The sequence below is a fragment of the Melanotaenia boesemani genome, chromosome 9 (assembly GCF_017639745.1).
Source record: "Melanotaenia boesemani isolate fMelBoe1 chromosome 9, fMelBoe1.pri, whole genome shotgun sequence".
Classification (NCBI taxonomy): Eukaryota; Metazoa; Chordata; class Actinopteri; order Atheriniformes; family Melanotaeniidae; genus Melanotaenia; species Melanotaenia boesemani.
Genome location: NC_055690.1, coordinates 18,980,504 through 18,995,896, shown reverse-complemented (window position 1 = coordinate 18,995,896; position 15,393 = coordinate 18,980,504). Strand labels below are relative to the sequence as shown.

The window sequence follows — 15,393 nt, the reverse complement described above, 5'->3', positions numbered from 1 at the left end:
TTGTTACATTTGTCTTACCTTGGTAGTCTAGATCTGAACATCTGGTCAGAACCAATCCTGAAGCAGTGCTGTTCTCTAACACATGTCAAGATTATAAACCTCATATGGTGGAAAGATAATTTTTACACAAAAATAACTTGAGCCCACTGGATCACTGTAGCTCTATAATGACACTGACAAAGAAGCCGAAATCAGTATGAGAGTGACAGAAAGATAGTGGATTACATAAGCATTAATTTTCACAGACAAACAAAGCATATGAGCAACAAAAAGACTTTTGAGCATTACAGATTCTCTCGCTTACGTCTCGTCATGTGTGTTCTTGTTCGGTCACCCTGCAAGTTTACTCACCCATGTGCCTGTGTGACATTTTGGCAGGAAATTGAGTTTTGCTCATATTCGTGTGAAGCTGCAGGTTGTGCTTATAACACACAAAGTTACTTTATGAGCTCAGCACCTGCCTACCACTCAGGTCTCCCAGTAGCTCATTAGCTAGCTGCCTAAAGCTGCCATGCTCAATAACTAAAACGGTCATACGGCTTCTTCCCTCCCCTCACCTTGTCCAATCACACCCAGTTGGCCCAGCAGTGATTTAGTGACAGATGGCATAAATATGATGCGTTTGTCAGCTCTGAAACCTGAAGGGAATCAAACTGATGAGGTTATTGCAGATTTCACACACCACAAACTGTTATAAATCAAATGTGATAGTTTATTATTTAGTTATTTTCTTGGGCCAGCGTTATGAACGCTGCACCTAACTGTTTTGTTTCACACACAAGTCTACTTTTCCTGACATCTTTTAGGCACTCTTTTTTCTGTTATTAGCCTTATAATAAATTTGTCTATCATTGCTCTTTGCCATTTCCTATCGATTAATCAGATGGCTTCCTGCCTTCTCCTATGTTTCTCTGTTTTAACCTCCTGTCCTTTCTGTGTAGCCTTGTTTAGTCAGTGTCAGTGTTGGTTCAAGCTGCCCTTTGTGCATTTGTGTGTTTATGTCGGGGTCCTCACTGTCACTGCTTGTTGGCGTTCAAGTGACATATTAACTAATAGGATGGATGTGGTGTGCCTACTCAGTCTGGGACTCTTGTTTCTTTCAGCAGTTCCTGCCTTACTTTCTTTATACCTTTTTATTCCAGCTTTGCCTTTTTTGTTGTGGTCATTTACTTGATCTTGACTGCTGACGCTGTTTGCTTTGTTGTTGCTAAGGTTTTATGTGCCCTCGTTCAAAGCCTTCTAGCCTCTGTGAACTCCTTGATCTGTGGTGAACACAATAGCTACCCTCTGGATGTGACCCACAGATTGGATCTGTCTGCAAAATCTGTGGCGGCAATAAAATGCATTGTCATTGCTCTGTATTATCAGAAAGGTGCACACATGCTCACAAACATATTATTCATTAACACGTAGATGCTGCATAATTGCATTTATGAGCCATGAAATTAGTGTGACCGAGCTGGCATCTCACCAGGGACTTGTCTGTCTTTGCAAATGAGGTGACAGCTGCAGTGATATCCAATATCTGTTGACTGCTTATATACATTTTTTTTAACATGTCCACTGAGCTATTCGTACCAGTGAGAATTGCTCCAGATCAATACGTTGTGTTGTGATATTTCAGTGAATGGATTTTCTTTTTTCAAGTGCTGTATGTGTGGCATTTTTACCTAATTATATAGACCAGCAGCCTTCAACGTGTGAACTAAAAGAGATCTTAATAATATTAATACAGATGATAACTCTGTAATCAAACCTTACCCATCTGCTGTGGTACATTGGCTTTGGGTAATCTACAGCTGCTAAAACTGAATTTTAATGTGCTGACTTACCCTCTCACATCATCTTATAATTGATGGAAGCAGAATAGTTATTTTATCAGTGCAGATAACACCTTTTATCGTGCATTCTTGTTGGAGATTATGGCTTTGAATTGTCATTGTCCTCATTAGGCCCAAGTAGCTCTGTTGTTTGTAGCCTAGGTGATATTAGCAAATAATGATATATTAAATCATGGCAGCTTGAGGCTGAACAGGCCTTTTTAACAGGCAAAAAGTGCCGCATAAAACATCTGTTACCAGTTTCCCTCTGGAATGTGGTAGCCACAATTGGCAGGACAACATCAGAAGCATTCACAGCTGCATTTGTGCTGGTTTGGCTCAGTTAACACACAACAAATGACATCTGTTAGAGTAAGGTTGTACTGGTACTGGGTTCCACAGTAGTGTGGTCGTTGGCAGTGAAATTTTAGTTTATTCATTTTGGTATTCTGGCTTCCTCCCACATGAGGAAGCTTGTGGGAGGAAGCCAGAATACTTGCATGTTAGGTTAATTGGTTATTCTAAATTGACCCAAGGAACAGCTTATGGAGAAGCTTTTTTCCTTTTTGCAACCGTTTATTCAGTGAATGCCATCCTGCCATTTGACTGCTCTTTTTTTAAGTTAAAATGACAAACTCATTTGCTTCAACCACTTTTATTTACTAACCTGGATTGGAGCAGTGCCAGCATTCATTCAGAGTTGTTTGTTAATCAGGTAAATGCAAGTCCACTATTTATTCACCATTTGGCTCTTGTTTTGGTTTTGAATTATCTGGCTGTTTAGATGCTAAAAGCTCCACTGCTTTCACCAGCCAGTTGCTAACTCTGTCGCTATGTCTGGTGCTTGGTACTCAGCTGGTAATGAACAGCTAATTTTAGAGCATTTTCTGCTGAAAATAACTGACAGTTGTGTCTGAAGTGAGAGTGAATCAGGCATCCAAGTGGCTACAATAAAATGATGATGTCTTATCTATCTGGAAACATCAGTTGCAAGTCATCTCTCAGCTATATGAGCTTATTGTCACTCCCGCCTATGACTTTGTGAGCAGGGTGCAAGGTTTTTAGAGGTTGGATTTTATGCCAAACCGACCTGCTGCACTTGTGTTTGCTGAGAAGTGTGAAGATTAGACATATCCAAGGGTTTCTTCCTTAATGTCAAAATGTCAGTTTTCCTTTACTGTACAAAATGAAAGTGTAGACAAACTTTTCAGGCCACCAACAACATTAATGTTCTTACTCACCAAAGCACAAAACTGCCAAGGTAGCTGGTAATTGTTTATGCCAATAATTTGATGTCTGTCTTTCATCCTGTCTCTACTCTGAGCTCTCTCCGCCCAGTAAAAATATGCCTGATCTTGCTCTGCCATCTTCCTTCCCTCTCTTCCTCCAATAATGTCCTCCTGCCTTCTTTGCTGAATCAGCAGTGGTCATTAAAAGTAGCCAGTGCGATGATGACGTCTTGATGTAAAGTAAAATGCAGCTGTAACATGACTCTGTGGGCCAAAAAGAGAAAAAAAATTGTGAAGAGCTAATTCTCTGCCTCTGAATGCTGAAAGTTATTAGCGGCTCCAGGAACGTGTATAAATTATGTCAGTGTGCCATAAAAATGAGTCAGAAGAGTTTTAAGGTCAGAAACTTATGTTGTATTGTGTTAAGATTTAATGTAAAAATGCACAAAACAAGAAAAACAAAACAACTTCTGCCTCTTAAATGTGAAGTTTTGAAGTGACACAATGTACTTTTTAAAATAAAAAGAAATGTGGAGAATCATCAGATCATTCAGTAATCAAAACCTTTGCTATCAACCTGAAATTAGTATTTCAAACATTATTCTATGTTATTATTTTTTTCATGAAGAATGCTTTTTATCCTTCATCAGCTAGTCCCTGATGCTGTCTGACTTATTCCACAAGGAATAAGGAAAAGAGGCTGGTAGTGGGAGAGGCTGTGACATAAAGGGTGACAGCACATCACCTTTTCTTGCCTGTGATCTGTTATTAAAGTTTAAATGAAGCTTTATGACATTCTCTCACCCACTCCTGCAACTCTGATCACTAGCCAACCTTCTGATGATGCCTATACTCAGTCTCAGAATGACCAAGTTTATGTATGCACATCTTCAGCCGTGTGTGATTTATACATTCACATCTATACCCACTGGCCAATTATGAGCTAATGTTAGTAAGCATCCATGACTTAGCCTAAAAGGTCACTCATCTCACGTGAGTCCCTGTGCCACAAAGAGATATCTTGGTGAGAGCTGGCAGCTGCAGACATTTAGATTCTGGCCTGAAATTGATTGATATTGATTTGTGCAAAGTCATGCTATTATCACATTATAAGTCATTATTTAACCTTTCGTATGTGGCAGTTGGAGAATTTGTATTTATTCATTTTTAAATGGCATTGCTTTGATGACTACATTGTTAAAGGTCAAAAAGATGCAGCGAGGAAGGCAGAGGGGTAGCAGGGAATTAACAACTATGAGAAAAAAAAGAAGGAAGCATACAATATAAAATTTGAGGTCTTGGTTAATGATAGTTAGATGTAAGGTGGGAAAAGTGAACACATGTGAAGGCATGTGGATGGAGACTTGAGACAAAGGTAAGTGGGTCCATGTGTGGGCCTGTTGCTGTAATTATTCTGTAGTGAAGCTGAAGTCTGGAGGAAGGAGGCAAGAGCATGACAGACGGGAAGATAGAGAAAGAAAAAAAAAAGAAGAAGATAATTAAAGGAGGAGGGCACTGAGGAGGATTGCTAGGAAAAGGAAATTGTTGCACATGCACACACTTGACTGTGCTGCAGCGAGAGCATTATTTCACTCCTCATTTCGACATTATTACCCTAAACTTCACAGCAAATTCAAACAGGAAATTACATATAAAAGTCGGGCAAAATTATAACTGACATAATGGATAAAAAGAAAACAATATATGGTACAAAAGAAGGCCAGATGTGTATTAATATTTTAGCTGATTATTCAGCTGGATATTAGCTGTTTTTTCAGGGGTTCAGGCTGATCAAATTGGTCTTATCTCTTTTTTTCATCATGTCCGCATCATGTTTATTTTAATAGTTAAGAACATTGTTACCTTGCAGCGTTTGAGTAAGCTGATGAAAGAATATCTTTTTTATTTTTTCTATTTTAATGTATAATGTTTTCTGTTTAGAAATGAATGATAAGATCACAAAATGCAATGGTTGGCTTAATGAACAACAGACAAAAATACATATCTGTTGTTTTTTTTTTATTACTTTCTGTTTATGAAATTTATTCTGCTTACATTTTCTTTTTTCCTTGAATTAGCTTTCTCAGATTTGTATAGTCCTTTTAGAATTTTTTGGTGGACTTTTTATTTTAATATTATATTACCATAGAGTTGTTATCGCACCAATTTTAAGTTATTCTGTAATACTTCTGTAAAGACGCAAACTATATAATTAAGTAATCCTCAGTTAATACAAAACCCATAATGATTGATATGAATTATGAGTCATATTAATTAATACAAAATATGTTATGTTACTCACCAGTAGCCAATAATCAACTCACTGTGGATTTATATCAGTGATGCCCAAGTCCGGTCATCAAGATCTGCTATCCTGAAACTTTTAGATGCAGCCCTTCTCCTACACACCTGAATCAAATGAATGCCTTGTTACCAGGCCTCTGCATACATGAATAACACGTGGATGAGGGGATTCAGCCTTTGGATTTAGATGTGTTGGAGAAGAGATGCACCTAAAAGTAGCAGGATAGTAGATCTTGAGGACCAGACTTGGGCACCTCTGATTTATATGATCACTGACATTTTTAATTTGTAATTACTTACTGTATTGATACACATTTACACTGATTTATATGCCACCAAATAAGCTGGTTACACAAATAATAATTTGAGATTCAAGCCTTTGATTAACTTCTTTGTAAGAGCTGTAACTATTATTGTAAATTAAACACTAAAGAATTAAATGTTTTCTTATGATCCAACTTTCAGCAGAAGCACTGCAGGCCTCCTAAACCGAATTACATAGAGTACAAGATATACTGTACATCATTTGTGAACTGTAAATACATACTTGCTTTTATGCCCCATTTTTATGTTTTGTTGAAAGCCTGCTAATTTGTTGGCATATCTATCAGTGTATGGAGTGACAGTGAACTTAACTGAATATTATGTGTGAAGTAGGGTTACATGATATTTGGATAACATGCATTATGCAATATTGGTGTTAAATGCTGAGATAATGAAATGACTTGCAATATATTAAGAGGTACTTGCCAATTATTCAATAAATGGACCTTAAATCAAAATCGCTGGGTCTTTTGCCTGCAGATTCTATGTTTTGTAGATACGGTATATATATTCACAGCAGGCCTGCATGGAGAGCTAGTGCACAATGAAAATTGATCACAATGGGTTTTTTTTTTCCTCTTACTTTTCTTTCTCTGTAATGCTTAAGTTTAAAACACTTTGAGTAGTCTTGTACATGAAATGTACTATACAAATAAACTTGCCATGCCTGTGTATGCCTTGAATGAAGACTTGTCGATTTCCTCTGCTCTTGTTGTAATGGAGAGGACACAATGTGAAAGGAGCTGAATGAGTTTAACAGCTGGCTGGTCTTCCCCTGGATCAATCTATCGCTTCCTGTGTCCTCTCATCAACCTCACTGCTCTCCGGTTGTGTGATTACTCCGACTTGATTGCCCTACACCGTGTCCTCCTCCTCTAACACTTAGACATTTACTCTCAGTCAGCTCACTGATGGTTAGTGATTTTGTTGTGTCAGCATCATCTCTCTGCCACTAATGTTCCATCTTTTTCTGAAAATAGAAAATTACATAAAATGATATGTAAAATTGCCTTTATTTAGTTTTGAACTATTATAAATGTGCTTGCTCTTAATATAGTCATACTTTTGATTCATGTGCCTGTCGTTCTGGTGACCATTAAATTAAATTAAACTTGTACTTACAACAAAGCTATTCTGGAAGAACCATTTACTTAAACAAGCTTAAGTGAATAAAAAAGATTAAAAAAGAAAATTATATATATATAATTTTCACTGCAGTAATAATCGTGCTGGCAGCTGTTTGTACATGCTGTTGGATGGTTGTGCTGGGGACTGTCTTACATTTATCTTTTTGAATTTAAATCACTGATAGTAGAGGACAGTTTTTGACATGTGGAATTTTTAGTTTTACTCCTCTTCCATCTTACCGTTAGTGAGATCTTAGGTTGAATGTTTGCTTTATTTCGTCCCCACTTCTGAACACCTGCATTTCTTATTATTCTAATTTCTTTCTATTGTAATTTTCCCTCCGTTACCCATAGTTTTGGTCTTATATGCAAAAGTTTTGAGATATCCATCTTTGACATTTCTCTCACTATTAAAAAAGAATAGCAGAGGTGGGTGAATTGAAATGTGTTCAGCCTCAGTCAATTTAGGAGCGAGTGGGGGATATTGTTTTTTTATTGCACACTTCTTCTTTGTCAAAACTTGGGGGCATATGCATAAAATTCATACAGAGCCATGACTAAAACTGCATGTTTGCTCAAAGACAGTTGTTTATGTGGACATTTTTTTGCCTCAGCTTTCTGAAACAATGGACAGAAGTTCTTTTGCATCCATTTCAGTTATCATACATTGTCCTCTTATGTGCAAACTAGATTTCCACTGCCAGTTATTTCTACAAATGGCAGTAGACACACCTATAATTTATCTTGTTAGTAAAGAAGACATCTTTACACATAAATGAGAGCACATACACCCTCTTGAAATGTCAAGCAAAATGTGTGAATAGACTTTTTTTTGTACACACTGTTTATACATACTGTCCCTCATGCCTTCATTGCAGACGCTTGAACTAACTGAACAGCCAGTTAGAAGGTAAATGCATTAGCATTAGAAATAAAAAGCTAATTTGGCTTTGGAGTTTGCACATGTCTCTGTCCAACAGTAGGTGCTTTGACCTGCACATGCATTTAATTAATAAAATTGGTGGAATTCCTCTTAAGAAAACTATTTCAGGGAAAAATAAACATTGGGAATTTCCAGTAACAACAATCTTAATTAATTGCAGGAAGTTAAAACATTGATGAAAGAAGTTTTCCCTTGTATAAAAAAAGAGTCTGGTGTTAATGCTGCAGAGGTCTAAAATTACTTAAATTTATTTGAATTTTTACTTCTTTGAGCACCACAGAATTTACATAGCAGAAATCAGGGTTTTATTCACTGCACACAACAAGAAGAAAGTACAAAACAGCAAAGTCATCAACACACACACTTGATTGGCTTGAGTTTACCTCAGTTACTTGTTGCAGATATTTCCCAAAAACGTGCACTTTGCATCAGGAAGTTAACTTACATGGCCCTTTTTTCTTTTCTTTTCTTTTCTTTCTTCTTCTTTTTTTTTTTTTTTTAAACTTTTAGGTCACTTGCTGACACTACTGGTGTGTTCAAGTCAACATGGATTAAACTTGTGTCCCCATCAGACTTGTTTCACATCAGAGTTGCTAGAAACCCACCAGAAGTGAAAAATAAAACATCTGTGCAGGTGCAGAATTTGACTATGGTTACATGTAAGAAAGAGCCGAATGTGTGCATGTATACCGGGACAAAGATGGTCGTCTAATCAAACTGACTCAACTTTGCATGTAATTGTGTTGATTTAGTCAACTATGATCTCCTCTGACTACCAAACGGGAGTCAAATGTGGGGCCATCTGTCAGACAGCTTGGTCATAATTGAGTCATGTAACAGTACAATGATCAGCAAATCTACAACAGAATAGCAGAAAAAATAAATAAATAAACAAAAAATAATAAAACAATTTGAATTATAAAAGGTTCCATGTGTTGCAATGGCCAAGTGACAGTAGAAATGCGAGGACTTGCTTTACCACACTAATCAAAAAACCTGCTAGCACCACTGTTCATTCAAAAGTAGTAAACTAACCTTATGATCTCAGTAATGATTATCAGAAACATTCCCTTAATGTTCTCACAATGACAGGGCTGTCCTTTTAGAGTATAGGCACCCTGGACTAGTGAGCTGTAGCTTTCAGAGCACTGATGATAAACTAGCAACTACTTGAAGTGGAAAGGCTTTAATTGGCCTGTTTTTGTGGGGGTATCTCCTTTAAAAGCCTGTTTAACATGCTACTTTGGCATAAAAAATGCTATAAGAGTGAGTGAGTGAGAGAGAGTAATAAGTCACATGATTTTGTTAATTTTAGGTTGTATTCACTAAATTCTAAGATCTGGTTAAGATTAGGTGATTCTTAGTAAAATTAGTGATACCTAATAATTAATCAGGAATATATTTTTGTTTTTTTTACATGACTAATAGCTGGATAATGCATAAAAAACTTAGTTGCTGCAACTAGTGTGTGCAGCTCCTCATGTCTCCTTTATCTAAACTACAAAGAGATTTACAGACTGCACAAGCAGAAAGACTTTGCAAATGAAGCACAAAAACATATGCAGCTCACTTTTTACAATTTGTGTCTTTGTGTTTGTCAGCTGTAAGAAACATAAATAAATAGACAAATATTTGTGGGTGTGTATCTGTGTGTATAAGTCTATGAGCCCACATTCTTAATAATGAATGTTACCTAGCTGTGTTGTTCTCACACGTCTTATTATCTCAGTATTTCTCTGTGCAGTTGACACAGATTTTTATGATTCTCTTATAATGGGATTCCAGAAAACTGCTTAGATAAAGCTATGCATGAAAAAGAAAGACAACGGGTACTGCACACTGCTTATTTCTGGCTTAGTTTCACATCATTGTGATTATAATTATTATTATCACATATTTTCACTGTATGCACAACATGCTCAGCTCTTTCCAATAAATACGATTCTAACACATCAACACATGCACATGCTTTTTTTACACTTTCAAATCTTTCAGTAATTGTTGTGTTGCAGGGTTTTTCCTCTTGTGCTTTTCTTATATGAACCTTGATTCTTGCAGCCTGCTCCCTATGCCTGTTTTATGTCTCACTCCTCCACTCCTGGACCACATTTCCTCTCCATCCTCCTGTGTACACTGGATGTGCAGACACTCTGTCTTTATGGTGAGACTTCCTGCTGGCGTGGTGCCTAGAACACCTCTCTAATTTAATAAACAGAATAATCAGGCCACTACTTTACTGCACCACAGTTGGGGTGAAGAGTGTGTGCCTCAGAGGCAGAGGGCATCGACGGGTTACGGTTACGGCTTTTACAGACCTCATTCTGTCTGCATGCTTGCCATCTGTTGTGTATTGTCAGTGTGTCAGCTGTGATGTGAATGTATGTTTGTGTATCTGGCTCAAAGCTTCTGTTGTTTGTGGACAGTCAAATCTGTAGGTTGAGTAAAGACTGCAGCACTGAAGGCCTATGCAGCCTCTTTAGGGCTCAGCATGAGCTCAAGATCTGGGTAACTTGGCGAATAAACCAACCCCTATACAAAAAGAAAGTACAAGAAAAACAAAATAATTTCCATAAAAAACATATAGCTCAAGTGGGTTTAGATAACACCAGTGCAGCAACAGTGGCTCTGTGCTTTTCTCACTCTGACTGTCTAAGCATCTTTCCCTGAAGCCTGTCGACTTACACAATTAGTTATAAACTCTTCCTCAGTTTATTTTCCATGTCCTCATGCCCCTTCCTGCTTTTCTCTGTCAACTCATCACATTCTTAAAAACATAATAATAAAAAAATACACAAATTAAATAATCATTTAATACAAAATGCAGCATTTGAGGATGGACTTTGTAAACATTTGAGACCAATTTATAGCAATTAATTGGTATGTGTGTTCTTAGGTCTTAAATCTCACCAAACTTGGGAAATGTCTTAAGTACCCTACTGACATACTGAAAACATGAAACGTGTCATGTTATGACGGGATAGTTAATTGTGAAAATGTAACACATATTACGATGTAAGGAGATTGTTTATTGTAAAGAACATAAGACCTTAGATGTATTATTGTTTTCATCTTTGAATGAGTAAACAGTGTGTGTGCAACAAATCAGAGAAAAGCCTAATTTACAAAACCTGACTAAGTTGTACTTCATGCTGGACTGAGACATGGTGAGATTCTGCTGTTACACTGTGGATAACACTGTGATAATAGCAGCAAATCAGAACCACACATATACTGAATGCATGTAGATACCACAGACTTTACACTACTGTTATTGCACAGCTTTGCTTAACAACACTATCAGTGACATTATTATAATGAGCATGGTTGCAAATATAAAGTATTTACAAATCTTAATGTTGTCAGGAAAAGACTGGGTGAAAACAGCTGATTTAAATCTGTTACTTCTAAGAGGCTATGTCTCCAGTATAAGCTACCAGTTTGCTTTGCCCAGGTTAAAAGAGAGCCACCATTGTGGCTTTAGGTTCAACATGCATTGCTAGTTTGTTAATTCCACTTAAAGTCACCACCTCTTGTATTTGTCTTGCTGAATTTGAGCTTTTTTGCTGTACTTTGTACTGTGTCTGCCATTTATTTGCTTAGCTGAACTCTTCATAGCCTTGCATGTAGATAGCTCAAACGGTTGAGCACATCCCACAAACTAAAGCTCCTTGACACAGCCAGCCCAAGTTCAAATTGTGGGCTGTGGCCCTGTGGCATGTCATCTATTTCTCTGTGATTTTTCCTGTCAAAAAAGTGCCAAAAAACACATTTAAGAGAGAAAAAAGAAACTTGATTTTACTATAATGAAAAGTCAAAGTGCTAACACAAACTTTGTTAACAATAAATCCAACAATTACATCTTTGTTGCATGTAAGTTAATAACATCAGGATAAAATCCATAGAAACACATACATATAAAAGTAGCAATGCTGCAGCAAAAACATATCCACAGTTAAAGTAAAGGATCAATGCACTTCAGACAGAAAATTATAGAAATTGCACTCTGATGTTACAGCATTGATAAGGAAATGGATCTCATAAGCCATTAATGGAGAACCTAAATTAGTTTGACAGTGGCTAGATGTATGAGATGAAGCCACATGGGATCCCTGTTAATGCAGCATAATGGTTGATTTGTGATTAGAAATTAGGCTAGAATCACTTGCTTGATCAGAGGTCACCAACGAGCGGACCGCAGTCCCGATCCAGACCCAGAACCTGTCTCATATGGACCCAAACCTTAAAATATAAAATCTGATGGGGTGCATTTATTTTAACTACCACAACTTTTGCAGTCTTCACAGTAGTGGTCAGGAAACATGCAGACTAACTGCATGTGAGTTAAGCCAACCCATGTGATACACTCCATTTAAGTCTGTGAGGCTCCTGGCAGAAAACTTAGCGGCACTACAGTGCAGACAGACTAGAGCTGAGAGGCAGGTAACAAGACAGTAGACGGAGAAAGAAAGCCAGCTAGATAAAACAATGGGAAAGACACAAACGACTGCACCAGAGAAGGCAGCAGTGTTGCAAAATCCGCCTATTATAAGTGGCTTTGGGCTTGTTTTCCTGTGAAGCTATATCACACTAAACAGTCATTAAGAGCTCCTGGACGTTGGCTTAACTGGACCTCTTTAAATTTAGCTTGAATACACATGGGTTAGATGATAGGAAGTTTTACATTTTTGTTGTTACTTTTGTGTTGTGCTTTCAAACTTAACATGATTTATTTACTGAAAATGTTTAGCCCATACTGTGGTGTATGTGTAATTCTGCAGGACTTAATTGCAGTTACAGGTTTCAGTCAATTACAGGTTTTTGTCTTTTAGAAAGAAACTCTAATAGCTGTTTTTTCCTTGAATGTGGAGCCTGTTTGCTTACTGTTGAATGCTTTTAAAGGAAAAGTTAACCATGTGATATCATATAATTTTTCAAATAACCTGATTGTAGTATTTTGATAAGAGAGTTTTAGCATTTTGGGGGTAGTTGCTCCTTTGACGGACCCAAACCAGCGGGTTTCAATATTTTTCTTTCTTAAAGCTAGTCTTTGCTCACCTGTTAATTGCTATAATCATATAATCATATCAAATGATGCATTAAACTTAACCTGTTAACTAAAATGTTTAAACTGTATGTCTACTGTATGTGCTGATAATAATAGTTTAATAAAATTTGTCATTTGCCATTATAAGCCATTAGAGGGCCTAACAGGCTCTCAATGTCCTCACTGGTTTAAACATATCTCACGTGGCCTTAACCCTAGAGGGATATTTATTCATCCAGGGCATTTAAAAAACAACAATTCAAAGCCCAATGTTGCAGTGGCATTCATGTCAGTGTGTTAATGTAAACTACTAACAGAACCCTGCATGTGTGTAAAGGTAGAGGTGTGAAAAGTCAAAGTTCTGTCTGCCCCCAGGTCCTAATTAAATAATAACTGGCTAATCACTTGAGCTGTGATTCTAATTACAAGTGTCATTAAGTGCTTCTTGTGTCTAATCAGCTGACTGGTGGAGAAGTATGGAGAATGTTGATATTGTTTCATTTAACCTTGAATTATGCGAAAGCAATCTTAAATGGTCCAGTTATTACCAATGATAATAGAAATTATGATTGCATGTGCTTTATTTAAAAAGAACTATATGAATAAACTTTTCAAATATCCTAACTTTCTTTTGTTATAACTAATTGTGTGTGCATGTGTGTGTGTGTGTGTGTGTGTTTATCCGTCCAGGGGAAGGAAACAACAGAGGAAGAGGAGGAAGTCGCTGTGGGTATGGAGAAAGGCTTTATGGATGAATTCTTTGAGCAGGTTTGATTCTGTCTTTTCTCTTTCTTAGTTTTTCTCCGTTTATCTCAATTTTTCTCATTCATGCAGCAAGAGATTCACAGCATGATAATAACTTGTTTGATTCAGAGCTGTAATGAGTCACATGCAGCTGGTTTGCAACAATTTGATTTATAACTATTGAAGTTGCTGCAGGTGGGGCATGGATCATTAGGTACTTTATTTAATTTGACTGATTCACTGCATCACACGAGTATTCAAGTCAACCAGTTCCACTACATTTAACTTATTTTACTCTTTTTGGTGCATTACAGATACCACTTGCACTGAGCTTGTGTACATGTGCATCCTTGTTTGCATCTGAGAGTGTATTTTCCTATATGTGTTCTGTGCACACAGGGACACAAGCTGAATATCATAATGGCTCTCACAGCTAGAACCCCATTGCACTGGTGCTGCAGTTGGTATCTCTGGAGAGATGGAGGCCTGCTGTGAATCATTAGTCATATGAAGGCAGGCGGACTTTACTTTGTGGCATATTTTGCTGTGTAGAAAGTAACTTCTGAAATGCCTTTTTAATGGATCTAATCTCCCACAGTGGGTTTTAAATGAAAACATGTAGAACTGTTCACATTTAGCTAGTAAGACAGTATATTATTCACTCACTTTCATTTCTCAATTTCCTTATTCAGTGATAGAAGTTCACAATTAAAATACACAGTGTTACTTCTTTTGGTAACTAGTAATGTATATATATATATATATATATATGTATATATTCTTTTTTTATCTCTCTCTCTCTACCATTTTAGTAATTCTGTGCTTGTTGTGTGTGTGTGTTCATAGCGTGTTTTTATAATATTTTATTATTAACCAGGTAGCCTTCTGGCTAACCCTGGCATATTTACACTGATTTGTATCTTTGTTTCTTAATATGTGCTGTCCCTGTAAAAAAAAAAAAAATCTAACTAATTACTCTTTTTTATTGTTACAATGCTGTTACCGTAAAATGGTAATGACTGCGCGTTACTATTCAGTGATGATATTCAAGTTTCACATATTTTCCAACTATATTGTGCTACTGCTATTTTGGAGAGGAAGCTGAGGGATATGGTGAAACTAGAGAATACACTCAATGTTTGAGCAGAAAAAAAGTTGCCATGTTTTGTTGTGACCAGGTGCAAGCTAAGAATAAAGCAGCATTACATGTTTGAGCCAGAAGTTGTTCCCAAATTATTTCTGTTACCCACGACCCGAATTCAGCTAATGGTTAACACTGAAGGCGCATAGCATTACACTATAATTCTGCACACTGAAGCGGTCTTCATTTGACTGGGGGCTTAGTGGGAGAAACAGTTGCAAGCCTAATTGATGATGATTGGCTGATGAAGAGTAAAATGTTATAGCAGACGTCAGGTACGTCAGTTTCAACTGGAATCAGAGACATCACGTTTCCCTCAGAGATAAAAGACAAGAACATCATGAGAAATGTTCATTATGACCAGAAAGAAAGTATTTCTTCATGATTGTTGTAATAAGTTAGAATCACGTTAAGCACTTTTCCTGAAGAGAAAACGGAGCCATGACATCCAAGCAGCCTGAGATTAGTGTCCATGATTTTTCTGCTGGTAATTTATTCCATTAAGTTTCCATTTAATTCATTAGTCATTATTATTCATGTAGGTCTGTTTAGGTGTTGGTAAGAAGGTTGTGGTGTTTACCATGAGGTGTCATTTAGAACACACAGGACTCTCTGGTAAGGTTAACTTTGTTCACTCAGCACGGTCATGCAACCACAGACTTACAGGTGTGGAGCTCCTGGACTGGTTTAGGTGAATGAATGCGTGTGTGTGGTCTA

At 37.1% G+C, this 15,393-nt stretch overlaps 1 protein-coding gene across 8 annotated transcripts in view; it reads left to right on the top strand.

Moving 5' to 3' along the window:
• LOC121646731 (syntaxin-1A-like) overlaps nt 1-15,393 on the top strand; it is a 68,947-nt gene that overhangs the window by 2,479 nt on the left and 51,075 nt on the right. For all 8 annotated transcript variants that reach the window (XR_006011682.1, XM_041995905.1, XM_041995907.1 and 5 more), the window contains exon 2: nt 13,482-13,559. Coding sequence is in view for 7 of the 8 variants with exons in the window: in XM_041995905.1 (XP_041851839.1) it covers nt 13,482-13,559 (78 nt within the window). In the remaining variant the exon portion in view is untranslated. The remainder of the gene's footprint in view (nt 1-13,481; nt 13,560-15,393) is intronic.